General features: G+C 44.8%; 1 protein-coding gene and 1 long non-coding RNA gene across 9 annotated transcripts in view; one reads left to right on the top strand and one right to left on the bottom strand.

Moving 5' to 3' along the window:
• The window catches only part of LOC105484332 (angiomotin like 1), a 172,596-nt gene that overhangs the window by 127,643 nt on the left and 22,432 nt on the right, over positions 1-22,521 (bottom strand). For 3 of the 6 annotated variants that reach the window (XM_071075475.1, XM_071075478.1, XM_071075476.1), the window contains exons 2-3: positions 21,983-22,121; positions 10,218-10,268 (exon numbers count right to left, since the gene is read on the bottom strand). In XM_071075475.1, the coding sequence (XP_070931576.1) occupies positions 10,218-10,268; positions 21,983-22,067 (136 nt within the window). In that variant the 5' untranslated portion in view covers positions 22,068-22,121. Of the gene's footprint in view, positions 1-2,652; positions 2,784-10,217; positions 10,718-21,982; positions 22,122-22,521 lie in introns of those variants that run through there. The other 3 variants (XM_071075481.1, XM_071075480.1, XM_071075477.1) reach the window with 3 other exon arrangements.
• LOC105484331 (uncharacterized) overlaps positions 10,835-22,521 on the top strand; it is a 167,535-nt gene continuing 155,848 nt past the window's right edge. For all 3 annotated transcript variants that reach the window (XR_011611001.1, XR_011611000.1, XR_003018648.2), the window contains exon 1: positions 10,835-10,986. This is a non-coding gene — a long non-coding RNA (uncharacterized lncRNA). The remainder of the gene's footprint in view (positions 10,987-22,521) is intronic.

Genomic DNA, 22,521 nt, shown 5'->3' with positions numbered 1-22,521 from the left:
AGAGTAGCATCCTCATCGCTGCAGCCAGAAGAGGGTAGGACCCTGGGAAACCAGTCAGGCTCTCAAGCAAGCGAAGGCCAAGCCTCCAAGTTCTGGTGTGAGCAGGTGCAGCAGCAGCAACGGCCAGTGTCAAGTGGAGAAGAGCAGGCGTGGAGCAGTTATCATGGTGTTCACTGGCCTCAATATGGTGTTTCTGAATCCCATCTCCCCTGACAAGGCTAGAGCAGCCAGAACTGACTCTGTGCATGCAAATAAGCACCATCTAAGGATTTCTGGACATACAACTGGAGGGTAGCCTTTAAAAAGACTTCATTTCTTAGTAAGATGGGCAGGCAAATGCTTGGAAATTGTTATATTTGGGGGTATCATGACCCAAGCCAGTAAGCTGCGTACAATGGTTACATGTATAAAGTGCCTGACACAGTAGGTGAATTCAGCCTGGTTCCTTTCTCCTTATTCATCCCCATATAAATGGGAGGGAGGAAACTTTGCATGCAAGGTACATTTGTCTTAGAACAGATTTGTTCAAAAGTCTTGAATCTCGACCCATCCTTCTGAAACGGGGTAGGGAAGAGGAGGTAAGTGACAGTATTATTTAACTTATATGCCGAATCTTTCAGAAAGCTTTAACCATACTTGAAGGTATCAGAGCACTTGTCTAAGGACAGAAAGACATTTAATGGTACTACAATTGGGCATTTCTCATATAATGCATTTAATCCTCACCACCATGGGCTGTGGTCAGTACTATTATTATCCCCATTGTACCAGTCAGGGTCCTATCAGGAAATAGATGGTATATGCAAAAGGAGTGACTGAAGACAGTCTAATGAAGCAACTATTTACAAAAGGGTTAAAGGAAAACAGCAAATGATGATGAGGCACCCTGGGGCTAGTCACCATGAGGAGCTGCTACCATTCCTATGATGGTTAGTTTTAGGTGTCAACTTGACTGAATTCAGGGATACCTAGAGAGATGATGATGCATTATTTCTGGGTGTGTCTGTGAGGGTGTTTCCAGAAGAGGCTGGCATTTGAGTAGGTAGACTGAGTGGGGAAGATCTGCCTTCAATGTGGATAGGCACCACCCAATTGGCTGGGGGCCTGGATGGAACCAAAAGGGCTGAAGAGAGGCAAATCCTTACTGTCTTTTCAAGAGCTGGGACACTCTTCTTCTGCCCTTGGACACCAGAACTCCAGGTTGTTTGGCTTTTGAACTCCAGTACTCGCACCAGAGGTTACCCAGGCTCTCAGGCCTTTGGCCTTGGACTGAGAGTTACATTATCACATTCCATGGTTCTGAGGATTTCAGACTTAGACTGAGCCTCACCAGGGCTTCCATGGTTCCCCAGCTTGCAGACAGCTTGTCACAGGACTTCTCGTCCTCCATAATCACAACAGCATATTCCCCTAATAAATTCCCTCTCACTCAACTATACCTATATATATATCCTATTGGTTCTGTCTCTCTAGAGAACCCTAACACAACCCATAAACTGGAAGGGGAAGTTATCAGAATCCAGCAAGACAGGATGCTATAAGAGTGGGCCATTCTATAGGATCTGCAGCCTTCAGTAGAATCACACAGCCATATTATCCCACAGCCTGATGGGAATGAAGTAGGTACACTGGGTTCTCTTTCTCACCATACTCCTGTATCCTGCCAGTGCCTCTTATTGGTCAAATCTGACAGGAATCCACGTGATGCATTCCAAAAGGTAAGTGTTTCAGGGCACAGAGAAGATTGATAAAGGATGGCAAGTGGGTCCGGAAAAGCATCAGAAAATACTACATGATTTTAAAGTTCAGGAAAAGAAGATACAGATTAAGTAACTTGTCTATGGTCATAAAGCAAGTTAAGAGGTGGAGCTAAAATTCACCACTCAGTACGGCTTGATACCCATGCTCTTAACCACTAAGATGTGCTTCCTATAACTTGTTAGGAAGTTTGCTTAGTCATACAGCACCTCTTTCTCCCTGTACCCTACCCAGCTATTCCCTGATAATAGATTCCATCCTATCCCCACACAATTTTCCCAGTTTTCTTGGAACTGTGGGTAGCCATATGACTAAAGTTCAGGCCAATGGAATATAAGTGAACACCATTAGATGTGTGCAGCTTTCAGGTTGTGCCCACCACTTTCCTTCTCCCTTGTCTACGGACTAGAATGTGGATGTGATAGTAGAAGCTGAAACAGTCACCTTGAACTACTGCATGGAAATCACATTTGAGGATACAGTTTACCCTGAAGCCACAGATTAGCACCGGACTGCTCATGCTCTAAGTGAAAAAGAAGTCAGCTTACATATTGTGTAAGTAACTGTCATTTTGGCCTTTGTTATAGCAGCCCAACCTATATCCTAAATAATACCAAGACCAGGCACCCATATGGCCCTAATGAGGCTCAGTCATAATGATTTGAGCAATAAGAGAAATATGACTGGTAGAGTCAACTAGTGATCACCAATGTGTGTGTTCTCCTCTTTTTCCTGGCATATAACTAGACTACATTTTCCACCCCACCCCATTCCATCTGGGTGAGGCTGTGGGACTAGTTCTTACCCTTGAAAAATGAGGGGAAGTGAGTATTTTGCCTCCAGGCTGAGGCAATCAAGGGTGAACATTCTTTGTTGCTCACCTGATTCACTTACCTGACAAATGGATACAAAGCATCAGGGAAAGAATCTGAGCCCCTAGAAGATGGCGAAGCCAGGAAATAGAAGCAGCCGAGGTCCTCAACGACACATGAAGCACGGCCCTCTGACAACTCCACACTGGACCACTGCACAAGCAAGAAATGCAGTCTTCCTTGTGTTAAGCCACTGACACTGGGGTTTAGTGTATCCTGACTAAGGCATAAACACCACGATTCAGAGCTGCAATCTCATCCCATATTTTTGGAGTACAAGGGGGTAAGAGGAGACTGGGAAATACTTAAGTCACTATTTTAAAGAAGTTATACAAATGTCATCGTTTGTCCTAATAAGATCCAGCATACATCCTGCCTGAATGAGGAAGGCCAGAATAGCACAAGAAAACACTTTCTCCTTGCATACTGGCCCTCAGGGCAGTTAGCCCTGGTGGCTCCCAAGAATGCTGTTCTCATGACACACTCCTCTCCTGGCACTCATAGGCCAGTTCACCAGGTCTGAGCAGAGACAGCAGCAATTGAGCTTGAGGCATGCCAGAGGGTCAAGCAATCCCAAAGGGCAACAAATTATGAAAGGTTAAGAAAACAAGGAAACAGTTTGCTTGTGGGTGGTGAGAGTGAGCTCCCCCACCTCTTTTTTCTAATGTCCAGATTTTCTAAAATAAGCACATATTACTTTTATACTAGAAAACTTAAGTTTAAAAATTGGACTTTTAAAACTTCAATTTTTAAGAAAGATTAAAAAATAAGCTGGATGGCCGGGCGCGGTGGCTCAAGCCTGTAATCCCAGCACTTTGGGAGGCCGAGACGGGCGGATCACGAGGTCAGGAGATCGAGACCATCCTGGCTAACATGGTGAAACCCCGTCTCTACTAAAAAATACAAAAAACTAGCCGGGCGAGGTGGCGGGCGCCTGTAGTCCCAGCTACTCGGGAGGCTGAGGCAGGAGAATGGCGTAAACCCGGGAGGCAGAGCTTGCAGTGAGCTGAGATCTGGCCACTGCACCCCAGCCTGGGCGACAAAGCGAGACTCTGTCTCAACAACAACAACAACAAAAAAAAATAAGCTGGATAAGCCCCCGGAATAAACACAGGAGATATAGGTCACAGGAGAAAGGATCCAGTCCTCAAGGCACTGTTACAACAAGCAGAAAGGCCAGTCTTAGAGATATACAACTGAAAAGATAAAGTGTCTCAGCGGTGACACCCTCCCTCAGTCATTCAACAAATATTTACTGAAGATTAACTTGCGCTGGGCACTGTGCTGGCTGCTAGATTGACAGAGAAGAATAAGGTGGCCACAGTGTAGCGCAGTTGTTCACAATCTTAGCAGCATATTGAAATCACTTGAGATGTGATTAAAACCAAGCAAACAAAAAACACAGTAACATTGATGCTTAGGTCCACATCCCAGAGATTCAGATGTAATCATTCAGGATTGGGAACTGGTCTCAGGACTTCTAAAAGCTCCTCCTGATTCTAATGTGCAGCCAAAATTGAAAACCATCAGGAGGACCTGACACATGGGATTAGTGTTGATGGCTGGATAGGAGTAAGCCAGGGGAGAATGGGAGAAGGGGGAGGAGAAGCATGCAGGTGGGGGAAACCAAGCCGAATATAGAGGGTCCCACCATAGTTCCATAAAACTAGAATGTCATAGTGGGTGTGAGTGATGCAGGTTATGGTGTTCCTCCTATGTCAAACCAAATATCTATCCTCCAGGTAGAAGACAGTCAGTCACGGCTATTCACAGGGCAGACATGGTCACATCTGGGTTCATCCCAACTCTCCACACATTCTTTCTAACCCTCTCAGATTGGCCGTAACTTCTAGCTATGGATGGAACTACAGAAAGGCTATGGAAAGGTGTGGGCTTTGCCTCCTCAGAAAATGGTACCACCATCTCAAGAAAGAAAGCATATTTCTTCACACTCCATCATGGCCACTTTCAATACAGCATTCATCCAGAGATACACCCCTTTCTCTACTGCCTTTTAAAAAATCCCCTTTTTGGTGTCTTAATTTTATTACACGATCTTGCTGCAACACTGAGAATCAATCCCCCAAGGAGCCAATATTTATTCATTTACAGACTGATAAAAAATTCAGAGGTAGAATGGACTACCAATCACAAGGCAAAAAAGTAGCGGAACTACCACCAGAACCTCAGATGGAAAACCGTTCCACATGCCGCTCCAGGGACACATCACTAAATAATTCCACTGACCTAATCACCACTCCTGACTACCTCTTTTTGGAGACTAGGTAAGTTGTAGAGAAGTTTCCAGAAACAAAAATGGTTTGATTAGTAGGCGGGATAACTGATAAAAGCTATTTCATCCTTCAATCTTGGGAAATAAGTATGTTTTAAATGAATAATAATAATCAAACAATAGGCCGGGCACGGTGGCTCAAGCCTGTAATCCCAGCACTTTGGAAGGCCGAGACGGGTGAATCACAAGGTCAGGAGATCGAGACCATCCTGGCTAACACAGTGAAACCCCATCTCTACTAAAAAATACAAAAAAAAAAAAAAAAACTAGCCGGGCGAGTTCGTGCGCGCCTGTAGTCCCAGCTACTCAGGAGGCTGAGGCAGGAGCATGGCGTAAACCCGGGAGGCGGAGCTTGCAGTGAGCCGAGATCCGGCCACTGCACTCCAGCCTGGGTGACAGAGCCAGACTCCGTCTCAAAAAAAAAAATTAAAAAAAAATAATAATAATCAAACAATAAAATAAAAGCACTTCCTGAATTCCAAGCACATTCAATACATGGACTTTACATACACCATTTACCGTATCCACACAAGGTCCCAACTGAGTTGATTAAATAACTGAGGCTTGAAGCAGTTTAATCACCTGCCCAACGTCACAAGAAACTGCAAGATAATTCAAACTAAAATTTTAGGACTTCTGTGATGATACAGTATAATAAAAAATATACATATATTTGGTTTTCATCTCTGGTTCTCAGCACAGAGCTCCTAAAACCCTCGAAATTTCCTGAGTGATAGAGGTGACAGGAGCATTTTTTTTTTATTCATAACAAGTACCTTTTAACCACACCTGAGTTTATGCTAATGAGATAACTGGTGACTGAAAGTCCTTAGACAGCTTCAGGATGGAGGCTGGTTGTGGGAAGAACCAACCATATTATTAAAAGGTTGGAATTCAATGAGAACACTTGGACACAGGGCAGGGAACATCACACAACGGGGCCTGCCATGGGGTTGCGGAATGGGGGAGTGATAGCATTAGGAGAAATACCTAATGTAAATAACAAGTTAACGGGTGCAGCAAACCAACATGGCACATGTATACCTATGTAACAAACCTGCACGTTGTGCACGTGTACCCTAGAAATTAAAGTACAATAATAATAATAATAATAAAAGTTTGCTAGCAGGTCAAGGAAAACAAAGATCAAGAGCCAAGGAAAGCATTCCCTGGAATAAAGATAATAAATTTCAACAAATCAACACTAAAAGTAACTTTATAATATTGATTTAAAAAACTGTATTTCTTCAATTCTAAAGTGTCATCTTTTCACATTTTAATATCATAGATATAATAGCTAGCATTCATCTTGCACTCACTTTGTACCAGGCTCTGTCACAGGCACTTTACATGTGCTGACTCACAGAATATTGTGTATTTCATCTTGCACTTACTTTGTACCAGGTTCTGTTATGTGTGCTTTACATGTGCCTACTCACAGAACATGGGATATTTCATGGAGTGAAAAATTTCATCTTCTGCTCTCTGAAAAGTTGTTAGTAAACCAATGTTACAAACTTAAACTCCATGACTGTTTAGAATCCAGGAACCATTGTAGGTGCAGAAATAAATAGTGCTTACAGATATACATTAAAAAAAAGTTACATTGAGGGAAAAAAAAAAAAAGGTTGGAATTTCAAGCCCCACCCACCTACTCTCCCCACTTCCCCACCCCCTTTCCCTGCACCCTGCCACACACACACCTGACCTCTGGGGAGGAGAAAGGGACTGGGGATTGACTTAATCACCAATGGCCAATGATTCAATCAATCATGCCTAATGGAACATCCGTAAAAACCCTAAATGAGGGGGTATGGAGAGTTTCTGAGTTAGTGAACCTATCCATGTGCCAGGAGGGTGGTGCACCCCAATTCTAAAAGGACAGAAGCTCCTGTGCTTTGGACCCTTCCAGACTTCACCCTTTGCATCTCCTCATCCAGCTGTTCATTTATATCCTTTATAATAACCTGGTAAACATAAGTATAGTGCTTCCTTGAGTTCTCTCAGCTATTAAAGTAAATTATAGAAACCAAAAGAAGGTTGTAGGAAGCCCTGATTTGTAGCCAAGTTAGACATAAGTGTGGGTAATACGTGGGCTCACCACTTACAGTTGATATCTGAAGTGGTAGGTGGTCTCGCAGGACTGAGCCCTTAACCTATAGGGCCTGTGCTAACTCTGGGTAGTGGTAAAATTTAATTAAATTGTAGGACATCTGGTTGGTGGCTGCAAAATACTGAAGAATTACTTGGTGTAGAAAATCCACACATTGGGCTTCAGAAGTATTGTGAGTACAGGCCAGGCACAGTGGCTCACGCCTGTAATCCCTGCACTTTGGGAGGCCGACAGAGCGGGGGGCAGATCACCTGAGGTCAGCAGTTCTAGACCAGCCTGGCTAACATGGCAAAACCCCGTCTCTACTAAATTTCCAAAAATTAGCTGGGCATGGTGGCGGGCACCTGTAATCCCAGCTACTCAGGAGGCTGAGGCAGGAGAATAGATTGAACCCAGGAGATGGAGGTTGCAGTGAGCTGAGATCATGCCACTGCACTCCCACCTGGGTGACAGAGCGAGACTCTGTCACAAAAACAAAAAAGAAGTGAGTAGAGAAACAATTTTATTTTAACTTTGCTCTGCCTCTTCTTATATTCTGGCCAGGAGTGAACCTGTACTCATCTGTGCTCCAGAAAGAATGGCTGCTTGACAAGCTCATCAACTGCTGTAAGAGGCATTTTTCCTGCTGTGTGTCTAAGAAAAGCACCAAAAAGCCATCATGACTCTTTCCAAGGGAGAAATGACAGCTCTGTCTTTGACCTGAATAGCATGAAAACAAGGCAGTCTGATCCAGACAGCTGCTCTGTCATGGAGAGAATAACCCTTGGGGACACCATGTACCCAAACAGCATGGCACATGAATATAAACAATGAATACCCAATGGCCATAGGCCTCCTTTGGCTTACAGCCCCTCACAGCACTTTAAGAGGCAAGAATAGAACTGGAAGATACCTCAGGGATCACCAGGCACAACCCCTGCTTTTTGCAGATAAGGAAACTGAGGCTAGTTAACATGTCTATTAAAGAAGCTGGAGCAGGGTGAAAGCTAGAACCTTGATCTCAAACTCTCAGACTTCTGTTTTATTTTCTCTATCACCCTGCAAGCCCAGAACCCAGAAGGGAACCCCACGGTTCTCATCGTGCTGCTAAAGACTGAATATTTATATCCCTCAAAATTCATGTGTTGAAACCTAATCCTCATTGTGATGGTATTTGGAGGTGAGGCCTTTGGGAAGTGATTAGGTCATAAGGGTGGAGCTCTCACCGGAGGGATTAGTGCCCTTAGAAAAGAGACAGCTAAGAGCTCCCTAGCCCTCTTCTGCCATGTTGAGGACACAGTGAGAAGACAGCCATCTATGAACCAGGAAGCCGACCCTCACCAGACACTGAACCTGCCAGTTTCTTGGTCATGGAATTCCCAGCCTCCAGAACTTGTGAGAAATATATTTCTGTTGTTTACAAACTACCCAATCTGTTTTTGATATAACAACCCAAATGGACTAAGACACACACTCCAATCTCCTCATGAGAAACTGGGTTTTTACTATAGGGGAGCTGAAGAGAAAAAAACATTGCTTTTTATTTTCTACTGCTAATTTGAAAGGATACCCATATTTATCAGTGCCTCATGGGAGCAGTTCAGTCTGTAAGTCCCAGAGGGAGATACGGAGATGAAAAAGGGTCAAATACCTGGGCCTTCCTGCAGCACAAATCATTCCGTGAATGCAAACAATTTAGTAGTAATATAGTCGGATTTCTCAGAGCAAGCAATGCTCATCCTACCACTGCTTATGTTTGTGTACGATTTAAGAGGACCAAATGACTTCGTCACACTGTGGAGTGTCAATGCTGGTGTCATTAACATACAATTATACATGCGTGGAGCAGATCATCAAGTACCTGCCCTCTTAATAAATCACATCATGCAAAGCTATGGCTTAGATGTCACTTTCATTTCATAAAATGATTCACCACAGTATGTCTTAAAAGCTAGTTTTGCTCATGCATTTAGTTTACGATTCCATTGATAGAGATGTGATTGCCTCGCAACTTGTCAGAAACACATCCTCTGAATAAAACATGGTACTCCTCCCTGCCACAGAATGCCAACCTTGATCCAGATCCATTTTGGGCGCTTGGCTCCTAAAAATGAATGAAAGTCGTTGTTGAGGTGGAATTTTGCTTCAGGTCCTGTGGGACTTGATGAGGACATTCTTCCCAGCACAAGAGGCTGACCAGGGACAGGGTGCCACAGTTGAGCGTGTTACTGAGGATAAACATATTTAAACCACTGTTTGTGGACAGTTCCCCTCCTCCTTTACTGTCAACATATATCATAAAATAAATCCTTTCATTTCATCTTAGGAAGGCAAGATATTCAGGCTAGTGATGAAAGAACAGTAAGGAGAGACCTGATAGCCCAGACCAGTAGCAGCTAAACTAACCTTGAAAGCAGAAGGAAAAAAAAAAAAGAGAGAGAGAGAGAGAAGAACCCAACCACTAAGCCACCGAGTAAGAATGGGTGGCGGGAAGAGTTAAAGCGATCTGCCCATTCGCATTTCTTTCTCTTCACTCTCTCTTCAGCCTGTCTCTTGACAAGAGTGTCCCGGTTCACCCATCACAAATCTCCACTTACCATGACAGGCATGAGGATGGAATGTCCTATCTCGAGACACCTACAGGCTAACTGAGGAATAGAAATCAGGGAAGGAAGCAGGTCTTATAGTTTAATAATTACACCGCCGTTTTCAGCCCCTGACTTCATTAAATTCAGGGTAAGGACGACCCACACGACGTCCTTCTCGTGCCAGGTACTTGGCAAGACAGAACCAGTCGCCGCTGTGTTCTTCCGGCAAGATGAGTGCAGGTTACAGAAGCCCCAGGTCTGGAAGTTTGCTGTGCCAGGCTCCTCGGAGCAGCATCACTAACCCAGACGGGGACACACACACGCACACAGACACACACACACACGCGCGCACACAGATACACGCACACGCGCGCGCGTGAACACACACACACACACACTCACGGCTAATTGGCCACTTGCCCCGCCACCCCGAAAGCACAGCGCCAAGGAAAGGCCAGTTCCCGCCGCGAAGGCAGCAGGTGTGCCCTGACCCTTTTCCTCCGTCCCCCAACCCCACCCCCATCTCTAGCTGAGTTCATCTGGACGCCCCCCAAACTCGCAGTTCTCGGGCAGAATTGCGACCAAGAAATAAAAGACAAAAGGAGCACACTTACCTAACTCGTCTGGGCTGTACGATGCGGGCGAGGCTTCCACAAACTCACTGTCTGAGGGAGAAGAAAAGCAGAAAACAACTCGAATCGCTACCATCCAGGGCGAACCCACCAAGCATCAGCTCAAGCGCAGGTCCCCGGGAAAAGCGCGGGCTTCTCCTTCCCAGCGCTCAGAATCCGTGAGCCGTAGGCCCCGCGGGATTCGGACCGCTGGATCCCCAGGGAGTGAGAAATCGCCGCAGAAACTTGGGGGGCAACTCGGCCCGGGCACCGCGCGGCTTCCAGGCGAGGTCAGGCGCGCGCCAACTTTCCCCGCGTGCCACCCCGCGGCTCCCCGGGCCGGGTGCTGGGCCGCGGCGGCATCCTCTGCCCTCAGCCCGGGGGGCGCATTGCTCTGTCTGCCGGGCCTGGCGCCGACGCCCCAGCGCGGAAGAGCCGCAAAGTTTTCTCGCGGTCCCGGGGGCTCGAGGGCGCGCAGCGGCGGCGGCGAGCACCCCTCGCCCACCCAGGCGCCCAGCGCATCCCCGCTCGTTGCTAGGCGACCGTGGCCGTCACGCTCCGCAGCGGCGTGCGCGGCCTCCCAACTCCCGGCTGACGGAATCCTCCCTAGTCCCCGCCCAGTTTGCCCATTTTCCAAAAAATCAGAGCATAATCCGTTCTAACCCGATTCTCTGCTCTGTTATGTTATGTCTGCCCTCCTCTGATGCTTGGGAAATCGTTTGTTCTGTGGCTTCTCCTGAGGAGATGGAGGATTTTCAGAGCTTGCAGAAAGGTAGGAGGAGCCCCAAATGCCCTCCAATCCCCTCCTGTTGGAACCAGAATTCCAACTCCAGTCCAACATTATTTCCTACTCTTCAAGAGATCACCTGGCTCAAGTGGGCAAAGTAATGTGAGCTCCATTGCAGAGGTAGGGAAATCGAGTCTGAGAAGTTGTTAATTTATGCGTGACATCATTATGATAGGGGTATGTAAGGGAGAAGGCGGGGAGGAGAGAAGAGCAGCGCTCCTTCTACTCTGTAAAAGATTGACTGCTTTCAGATACAGAACGTAAAAGCAGTAGTTATGCTCTGAGAGCTGTAAATTCTGAAGTAATTAATGTAACACTGTGAGAACCTCCCTCTCTGAGTCAGTGGCCTGATAACTTGGACAGATGTGTTATGTATCTCCCCCAAGTCCCCAGGCCTGACTGTGACTGCTCTGCATTAAGGGGGCAAAGGTGCTGGACTTGGGATGTGCTCCAGAGAGAGCCCTGCAGCTGATGACCCATAACGGGGTCAGTGGGAAGGAAGAAGCAAGTATGGAAATGTCCTTTCTCCATCCTTGGAGGACTATTGGAGGGTCAACAGTCTGAGCAGCCTCCTGGGGGCCTTCTATGGACTCAAAGTGATCAGAGCACCAGCTGCAGCAGCCTAAGGGCCCCGATCTGAGCCAGTGTGCTCTCATCCTGTAAACACTCAGCCATCCCAGGCTTTTCCACTGTCAGTTTTTGGTTTACAAATCACCATGAAGGACAGAAAGCCCCTTCAGCCAGCATTGCTCACCGAGCCCAGGGAAGCAGGGGCGGGGCTGTCCTTCCCCAGCAAAGCAGCATGCTTGAGCTGCTGAGCCTCTCTCTCTAACCTCTTCTTTTTCCTGCTTCTTGTAATCTGAGCTCCCAAATCCAGGAATTAAATATGTTTGGGTGAAGGTTTGCACTCATCACTCCATCCCCTCCCACCTCCTAGAATCCTCCCATTTGTCCTCTGGAACTCATGGTTCATTACTAGCAAAATCTATATGTCCTCAGCCTCCTCTCTGAATGTTTCTTTCAGTGACTTGCTCTGACCCATACCTGGCTTTCCTTGAAAATAACAGGCTGCATTACTTGCCTCCTCTACTTATTTCAGCCATCTATGCATCCTCTGGTTGTTCCACCTCATTTCTTGAAGATAATGGCATCTGATTCACTGTCACTTTTCCCAGTATCATTCCTGTGATTATTCTTATTTTTCTCCATCTACATAGTCACACTCTAATCTCTCAACTCTTCTGCATCCTATCCCTTTCTTGACCTGCTGCAACCACACCAGCCCCCTGCTGTCATGGCGACACTATGCATAATATCAATGTGAAGCAATCCACTCTCCTACCTTTCCAGTTCATCCCCTCTGTTATTTTAATCCAATGTGTCCTTGACCCCACCAGCATCTATAATTTACTTATCCATGACCTTTTCTCTGCCCCTCACTCTCCTCATGACCCTCCTTGCTTCCTTATGGACTTTAGTTTCCAGTTTCATTATTATTTCTGTCTTACTTACACCTTCAAATCCATGTTCTGCTCTCTTTCCGTGCTATTTATCTGGTAAAATCACAACCCTAGTAAAATATAACTCCACCTTCTTCCCATCTACACCCAGCTAAACATGACTGAAGAAGCACAAAATTGGCTGGGTGTGGTGGCTCACGTCTGTATTCCCAGCACTTTGGGAGGCCGAGGTGGTCAGATCACCTGAGGTCAGGAGTTTGAGACCAGTCTGGCCAACATGGCGAAAACCCATGTTTACTAAAAATACAAAAATTAGCCAAGCATGGTGGCGCATGCCTGTAATCCCAGCTACTCAGGAGGCTGAGGCAGGAGAATCGCTTGAACCCAGGAGGCAGAGGTTGCAGTGAGCTGAGATCACGCCATTGCAGTCCAGCCTGGGTGACAGAGCAAGACTCCGTCTCAAAAAAAAAAAACCCACAAAATTATGCTGTCTGGTCTTATTTTCAATTCATGACCACTAAAATCAAACAGAGCTAGTGCAGCCCAGCAACCACTCTGCATTTGCCTGTTTATTTACCCTCCTGCTCTCCTGTTGCTATGGATGAATCATCTAAGGCCATTATGGTCTCCAGTATGAATCAGATCCCATTCATGTGGCTTTTCCCTCTTCCCACCTGGATTAGTATTTTCTTCTGTCCTTGATCACTCCCATCAGTATACAGACATACTACTATGATCTTGTCTTTTTAAAAATCCTTTCTTGACTCTACATATCTCCAGCCATTACTCCAATTCTCAGCTCCCCTTTACAACAGAATTCATTAAAATAATTATCTACAGTGATAGCACCCATTCTTCATTTTGCTCTTACAAGCAGCTTAAACAGGTTTCTACCTCACTCTGCCAGAGTAGCTCTTGTCAAGGTCAAGAATGGCTTTGCCATTGCCAATTCCAGTGATCAGTCCTAGGTCCTAACAGCAGGTTTTGACCTGCTGATCTTATGAGTGGATGGGCTCAGATGGGCTGTCTGCAGAATCAGTCTCCTCTGGTTTCCCATAGAATCAAGAAGCAAATAACATTTGTGTCTCAAGAGAGGTGGCCTATAGAGGGCCTTGGGATCAGCCAGTCCTGGGTTCTGATACCAGTTCCAATACTCACTAGTAACTTCATTTCTTTCAGTCTTAGCTTTGTGTAAACATGGAGATAATAATCATAGCTAGCATACCAATGTGGTGAGAGTGCAATAAACTAATGCACTTGGAGCCCCTAGGAGAGAGAGTGTCATACTGTAAAAGTCAAATAAATGTTAGTTGATATTGGATGCCATGCTCCTTTACAGCTGACACAAATGGACTCTTTTTATCCCTTAACAATTTAGAGTTACTGAAAGAAGATACTAACCGCAGAGTATGTTTACATTAGGGGAATAGTTCATTGTCTCCAACTTTTAGTTTGCGTTCCAAGAATTGGCTTGAAAGTTGGTTACTTGGAGCTGGCAACAGGTTTACCCCTATGAAGATGTTGCCAGTGCTCCACAGGGTGGTTAGGTTCCGGAGCCTGCCAAACTGTTCTCACAATGGACTTGCCTTCAATTTGTTCACATTAATGGATGACTTGTAAACTAGGAACTATCCTTACAGCACCTTAGTTATTTGAATTTCCTAATCAACGAGTGTTAATGAGAAGACATTTCTCTTGTTTCAGTATTTGTTGTTGAAAATTCTCTAAAGTAAATGACTCCAATTTTCTATCTTAGGAAGTAGAACAGAGCCAACAATAATGTTTCATATTAATAAAACAAACTTTTATTGGGAATTTACCATGCTTCCAGCGCTGTGCTAGGCACTGCAGACACAAAGGTGATCAGTGCCCTTCTAATAAGGGATTCCATGACAGACCTTATTGAATCTCAGGGCAATGTCCAAAGTGCCTACCCACACTTGACTTTTATAGGTCTCTTATAAAGAACTGGTTCTGCCGGCGTGTCACTGAGTTATAATGAACAGTGCACTAGTTTACAGATTTGTATCTCAGCTCTGTGAATTATTGGGTGGGGGGCATTTTCATTTCCTAACAATAATACACACCTCACTGGATTGTTAGGAGCAGCAAAATAGGTAAGGTATGAGACAGACAAGGCACAGTGTCTAGCACACAGTGGGTACATAATAAATATTCATTTTCTGGCTGGGTAAGGTGGCTCATGCCTGTAATCACACTTTGGGAGGCAGAGGCAGGCGGATCACCTGAGGTCAGGAGTTCAAGAGCAGCTTGGCCAACATGGTCAAACTCCATCTCTACTAAAAATGCAAAAATTAGCTGGGTGTGGTGCAGGCGCCTGTAATCCCAGCTATTCAGGAGGCTGAAGCAGGAGAAAGGCTTGAACCTGGGATGCAGAGGTTGCAGTGAGCCAAGACGTGCCACTGCACTCTAGTCTGGGTGACAGAGCTAGATTTCGTCTCAAAATACATACATAAATAAATATATATTTATTTTCTTCCCTCATAGAGGGCTAGAGCATGCCTGACTGCTCTCCTTTTCATCCCAGGTGACAGGTGGGCCTTCTGCTGCCATGGCCCCAGCAGACAGCAAGAGGGAGTCCCTGCCTCTGTTTCTAGGGAAGCATATTTATTAGAGGTAGGACGTGTGGGGAGGAAATGACAAGGTGGAAATATTTCTGGGGCTCAAGAGGAAGTTTACCATAGAAACAGATTATACAGGGGCCTGGTGTCTATTGGTCACTGTTACTATTGCCATGATATATCATGAATTGAATGGGCTTCTGGGAGCTGGCCTGGGAACCCAATTCCTAACTCTAATGTTCTTTCTTTCCTTATATTATTGTAAATGTTTTAACTTTATTTTTACAATATAAACAAAATGTGTTTACTGTAAAGGAAAGAACATTTGGTATAGATGAGTATAAACTGAAAAATAAAAGTCTGCTTTCCTGTCCTCTCGTAATCTCCATCTGCAAACTAAAAACCATCCACAACTTCTTATGTGTCCTAGTAGGAGTTTTTAAAGGCATATTCAAATGCGTATGCGAATTGTTTAAACAAGTTGGATACTATTATTATGGATTCCAAATTAAAGGCAAAAATTTCTAAATGAAATTTTTCTCCACTCCCAAACATAAGCTGGGGTATGACTCTTTTCTGTTTAGGAAGGCAAGAAAGTATTAAAAAGTCATAGAAGAAAAGTCTTATCAACCATTAGAAAACAGTAAAATCTTAAACAAAATTCAAGTGTTTAAAGGGTAACATAATACTTCAGTTATCAGGAAAACTCAATCATCTCCCTCGTTCCTCAGTAAATGAGGTATGGTTATATAGTAACATTGGACATAACGCCAGGATCAAAGGTAATCTTAGCTGCATTTCTAGAGCTCAGAGCACACTCTACATACTTTTTTGGGGTACAATGCCCATCACAGATATTCTGCTTATTGTGCAGGGACTCCAGCTGTGAGCCAGGAACCTGCCCTGTAGCAGTCTGGGAATGCCATCAAGCCCCTGCGCAGCCTCTACTGCAGAGGTGGCAGCGTCTGCTTTGACTGTGGGATCTACTTGGAGGAGCGGCCAACGGGAGGGCCTTTACGGGCTGTTCTCACTCTAGGGGCCCCCAGGGGTTACACAGCTACTTGATCGTGTCCAGAAGAGAAAGAGACGGAGTCTCATGCAGATATGCTTCTTCCTCCAAGAGACGGCTGAGGGGCTAAATGCCACATAGGGAGAAACTTTATCCCGCCAAAGTGTGCTATTAATTCTCTTTGCAAGAAAGAGCTGCACAAATGCCATAATAACAAGTTAAGACAGTAGCTGGGGCCCACTAGGATGTGTGTATGGCTTTCCCGTCCCCAGCCCCCAAGGAAATCACCAATTTCAAGCATGAAAGACAGAAAGAAGTGAGCTGAGCTGAGTCATCTCTCTGCCTTCCTCTCCTTCCTGGTATTGCCCTTTGATCATCTTCTCTGCAGGTAGCCTTCTATCTCCTGGAGGCCCTCTGCTAGTTAACAGCAGAGCACAGCGGGGAAGCAATGCCTGCACCTCCTCCCCTCCTCTCCCAGGGGAGTGTGGGCAGGACTGATTTAGAGGGAAGAGGGGCTAAGGCTGCCTGAGCTCAGCATGACTCTCTTCTGTTATCCTTGTCTCTTATCTGCACCTCCTAGGACAAGCCAACAGGTGAAACTAAGGACAAACACATGCCCATCAGTAAGGTTTCATCAAAATGAAATTTGCAATTGATTGGTTGAAGCGTTAGCTTCCAGGCTGAATTGGCCCAATGGGCATTTGTTGTTCTCTAGGATTTAATAGTTTTTTCCTTTTAGCACAACTCCACTTCTTTATAAGACTTGATGAAAAGGAAAAAGAAAACACAGTTGTTTTATTTCCCTTAAATGAAAATCAGGCTTCAGGTAACTGCTTTGTTTTGTAATTTCCAGAAGAAAGGAGTGGGCTCCATAGGAAGAATAATTAACCATATCTCACCTAAAAAATTCATTATCCTAAGCAGAAACAATACAGATGTTGTGTGGATCTGCCTCAAGGCCTACAACCAAGAGATAAAATGAAATTAACTCTGACAGGAAGCCAACGATTCATTTTGGTAAAAATGCTAAATATGTCCTTTAAAAATTCCAAGTATCAATGCAGGAGATGATACCAACAAAAGGAAGGTGTTTTGGGAAATATATAAATAAATTAAATTTGTCCCGCTCCTGCACTGCCTTCCCCACCAGATTCCTGTTACCAAGTATAGTCCAGAGATGCAGATTTAAAAGCATCTTCACTCAATATCATATCAAAGGAAATAAAACCTGGCTGAGCCAAGAAGCTGCTAGAAGGTGTACTTGGACATGATTCAGAATAAAGAACGATTCCAAAAATACATACAAGAAAAGGTCCCTGCAGAGGAAAATCACACACTTCCGACTTACACTCAGATCTATTGAGTGAAATCAGACAAAATACCCAGTGTTAAGATTAAGGACTAAAACACTTGCTGCAATTGAAATCTATGACTAAACTATTAAAAAACAACATCTGTAGGATAAATGTGAGTTTCTGCTGAAATGCAGAGACCATGATCTTATATTTCCACCCCAGCATCTAAGGCAGAGGCCTGAGGGGGAATTGCTTCTTTCAGAGCTGCAAATAGAGTCTTCTTGGACCACACAGAGGCTTCTCTTCTTTCACAGAAAAGTGGTTTTCCCAAGACGCTATTGCCTTAGCAGTCAGCATAGTGTGGGTGGTGGAAGGAGAAGCAGGAGACCTGGCTGTAGCCCTATTTTTGCCACTAGTCTTTAATAAGTGTCCTAGTCTGCTTAGACTGTGCTCTCCTCTGTAAAACAAGAGTTAAAACAGATGATGGACTTTAAGAAACTAATTGAAACAAGTGCCAATAGGAGATCACGGATAATGGATTCCATTATATGCATCTGTTTACTATAGAGTATGCAAGAAAAACAGACAAAAAGGATCAAACTTCTCAGAAAGGTGGAGATGCAGAGTAATGTTGCCCTTAGAAACTGACAGACAGGAGTGAAATGGATAGAATGCTGCTCTGGAGTACAAAGACCTGAGTGAATGTGAGCTCTGCTGCCATTTGCTGCCTGAGCTGAGCTGAGTTTGCCTTTGCAAGACTCAGTTTTCTCATCTGCAAAATGAAGATAAGACCAGCTACTTCACAATATTTCAATGAGGGTTTAAATACAATGAAATCATGTACATGGCAATACTTGGCACACAGACTGCTGTCAGGAAAAGTTGCCTCCTTCCTCCTTGACCAGTATTAAAACTCTCCCTGACCCTGAGTGGCTTCAGAAAGGAAATCTGCTCCTTCCTGTTTATATAACCGTAATGGGAACAGTACCACTGAATTTCTATGACGCACCTGGCCCACGCTGCCAGGCCGTGTTTCCCAGACTTCCTGCCTCTCCCCTAAAGAGGAGCTTAAGCAGGTTGAGTTCCCTGGGAAGCGTGGATGACAGCAGGATTCCCAAACAGCTGAGTGAGCACATCTATAAGAGGAAGAAGAAATATTTTATGGATTTGCTGAGAAGGAACTCCCCTTCCGTACCAAATCCCCACATACATGATGTGGCTGGCGACTGAACAGCCCAATCAACTTGTAATGCAACAGTCAGAAACGCGATGGTGGCCAAACACTGTCTCCCTTTTGTTTCGTGTGTCAGGGGCTGCATGTGATTTCTTTTAGAAAATGTGCTCCAGACCTTTAAAATGAGTTTGAAAACCCACTGGCCCAGATCATTAGGAATATTTTTAGGAATGTCAGAAGCGGGAGTGGAAGAGGGACTTTCCTTCAGAAACTCCTTATCACCCCCAAACATCCGGGGTTCTCCACAGCCAGCTTCCTGGAAGCTCTCCTACCCAATTGCAGCCTGAGATGTTCCGAGGATAATACAAGGGCAGATGTTGTGTGGCTCTGCCTAAAGGCCTATGACTCAACAGGATGACAGAGCCTCCCTGGCAGATAATGCAATTCTCTGAGGACTGCAGGAAGCCAACAACAAAACCCTGAGGTTTGGACACTCCAGGGCTTTCCCTGGTTCCTCACTAGAAATGCAAGCCCCACCAGCCCATATTGGGCCTTATAGATGGAATAGCTGGCACTAGCCAGTGGTGGGGAGAGGTGAGGTGGGGAAATGGAATGTTGAGGAAAGGTGCTTTGAAGTAGGTGGGTCAAGGCCTCGGCAATACATGAGCTGAGATGGCTGTAGGGGAGAGCCCTGCTGTGGGCTTGGATGAGAATGCACATGTTACAACAGCACTGTTTATTTTCTAGCCCTGCTCAGGGTGGCTAGGATTGGACTGATCTAGGTTCAAATTCCAACTCTGCCATTTGTGAGCAGAATGATGTTTACAAGTTTCTCAGCCTCTTCAGGCTCAATTTTTTCATTCATGAAATCAGAATAAAGCTGTTGTGAGAATTAATTGAGATAGTCTATATCTATACAAAAAAGGCTTAGTTAACATCTGGCAATATTATATGCCTAATAAATGGTTAAAATATTTTTCTATAATTCATCCATTTCTGACTTAGCTCTGGCACAGTACACTTCATCTCTGAGTGTCAGTTTCCTCATCCCACTTCAAGACCTCACTCGGTTCCCATTTTGGCACCTGACTCTGCCCTCTGAGGACCTGCACCTTTCTTGGATCTCATCCCAGGCCTCTGAGAACCACACTAATATCAGCTGCCCACAATGATTTCCAAATTTCAGCCACATTGATTCCTTTTGTCTGTGCTTCACCCACTTACTGCAACACTGCCCTACTTTGTCTTGGATGTCTTCATCTTTGAAGGATATAGACTGATTATCTGAACTGGAACCAGCTATTATAGTATCTGTTGCCTACCAGAACTAAGCTTTTCCTTCAGCCCCAGAAGCGCAACACTTTCCCAAGAGCAGTGCCTCCCCTTTAGGCAAACCTAGATACAGGTCTGGTTTCCCTTCCTATTTTCCAGCCTTGCCCCAAAGATTGCAGATAGATGACATGGTAAACACATAGAGGGATAAGGCAGAGCTTGGAGATGCTCACAGTGTGCAGTTTTTAGCCACCCCTTTGTTACAATGATCGCTAAGGCTTCATTCAGTTCTAAAATTCTGTGATAGATGATTCTATCGGCTAGGTTACAAAAGCACCAAGCACCAGTGGGAAAACCACATTTTCTTTCTCTCCTCTACCTTTAGGCTTTGGTAACAAGCCTAGGGCCATTGAATCAAATGCTATAGGTGTGCTGAAAGCAAGGTGAAGTGATGTGGTGGTGCCAGAAGCAGTTGTATAATCACATAGGTTCCCACAGCCAGAAAAGGCTTTCAGTGAAGGCAGAGATATTCAGAGGATGTGGCCCCAACTGTCATTCATTCATTCATCCATCCAGCTACCCAGCCAGCCAACCATCAAATATACACCATGAATTTGCCATGCTACAGTAAAAGGGGTGCAAAGATGAATAAAACAAGGCATCTGTCTCAAGAAGCACACAGGCTGTTCAGGATGCAGACAAGCACAATACAGTGTGATGATACGTGCTGTGACGTGGGAATCTGCAGGGGCTATGGCAGCACTGAGGAGGGAGGAGAGATTCTCCTTCACACCAGGATGGGGGTTGGTAAGAGGTGGTGGCAGGAAGAGATCCCAGAACAGATGACTTAAGCAGAAGCTTCAAAGATGAGTAGGAACTGGCCAAGTGGAAGAGAGATGATAATAGTAGTCTTTGCAAAGGTTCACAGGTGTGTGAGGGAAGGATGTATTCAGGGATCCAGGAAGAGGCTGCCACAGTGAGAAGGGAGAGGGCTGCTATTAGTGATAGGCAGTAGGGGATGAATCTAGAGAGGCATTCAGAGGTCAGATCTGGAAGGGCTATGTGTTGAACTAGGGTGGTTCATTTTTTTTTCCATAGAGTGTGAAGAGATGCTGGCTTAAGAACTTCTAAAAAGTGGCTAGAGCAACAGTATGACAGGAACAAATGACAGTTGGTTTTTGGGTGGAATGCATCCAAATTTCCTCTCTCAAAGCTTCCCATCTTCCCTTTGGAGACTATCTCTTTGTGTGCAGCAGTCTTGGTTGGAAGACATACCCTAATGTAGTGCAGAAGGTCTACAAATGTTTGTTGCCATATAAGTTACCCTGTTTTAGAGGTGGACACATCAGAAAGTATAGTCTGCTGTTCTCTATGTCTGTCTTGCTCTCACTCTTGTATTACCAGTGCTTGGCACAAAATAGATACTCAATAATATTTGTTGAATAAATGAATAAACAACAAACAAATGGGAGACATATCCTTGTGAAAACATCTGTGAATGCATTAACCTCAGCAACCTTTCATCGCCCATCTATAGAATGGCTCCTACCATCAAAGTAGGTCTCTATGAGATTCGAGGGATGGAGAAGGGAGTAGACTCTTAGACCTGACAGAGGACCACAGCTCTGTGTCAGGGTATGGTTCTTACATTTGTATTCTCTGCTCCAGGAAAGTAACAATATCTCTATCATTTAATGCTGAGTCACATTAATTGGATCATCATAAAGAAGGGAAGGAGCTGACCTACTCCGTTTGGACTGGTTGCTTTATCCTCAATTTGAATGTTTGCTGGCTGCTGAGATGAGAGATGAGCAAAACAGGAACAGAGTGCCTGACACGTGTTAGGTGCTCAAAGATGTCTGACCAGCTTCCCACCTGGCCAGGGCAAGAGTTCATTAAATGATGGCTGATGGTCCTCATAACACTGCAAAGTGGGCATTCTTACTCTAGCATTCCATGTTAGAGCCCAGGGAATGACAGATTTTCTCAAGGCCATAAAACTTATAAATAGTGAATTCGGGATCTGAACCCAGGTCTGTCTGACTTCAAAGTCCATTCCCTCTCCTCTCCACTCAGCTGCTCTTGAAAATACAAACAGCACGGGCACACACTGAGTACAATGGATTGACATAATGAGGTGCAGATGCTGAAGAGTACCATGCTATCAGGGACATAAAAAATGGTCATACCCCCTCTGGTGTTGGCAAAATGATGAATTCCAGCATGGGATAACCAGGCTCCTTCCTCCAAAGTCCATTTTTCACTGAGGTCCATGCTTCCAGCAAGTCCCTTGCATGTGTAGCTTTCAGATCAAATGGAAGCAATCTCCTGAAATAAATAATAAATATAAGAAAGGGATGTGAATTACCATTTTTGTTCTCTTGGGGAAGGGAAGCTTTCTTGAAGGAAAGCAGTCAGTTTCTAGCTCATTTCATTTCTTTGGCACACAAAGCTTGTTGTCTAGATTTGGACATGGCCTGAGTGTGAAGTTGCTCAAGCCCACAAACCAGGTTTTCCTCACCATTCAGTTAACAAATGTTTGTGGAATGACTATTATATGCCAGACTTTGAGCAAGAAATTTACTATTTAGTTCTGCATACTTTAGAGACTCCTAGAATTCCAGGGCAGGATATAGGGGGATCTCAATTTTATTTCAAAAGTATATACTCTTCTATTTGCCTAAAAAACAGACTGAAAAAAATTGAAATAATAAGTTAGAAGCAGTTT

Source organism: Macaca nemestrina, chromosome 12 (genome assembly GCF_043159975.1).
Source record: "Macaca nemestrina isolate mMacNem1 chromosome 12, mMacNem.hap1, whole genome shotgun sequence".
Taxonomy (NCBI): Eukaryota; Metazoa; Chordata; class Mammalia; order Primates; family Cercopithecidae; genus Macaca; species Macaca nemestrina.
The sequence above is the reverse complement of the archived record's forward strand: the minus strand, read 5'-3'. Positions and strand labels throughout refer to the sequence as shown.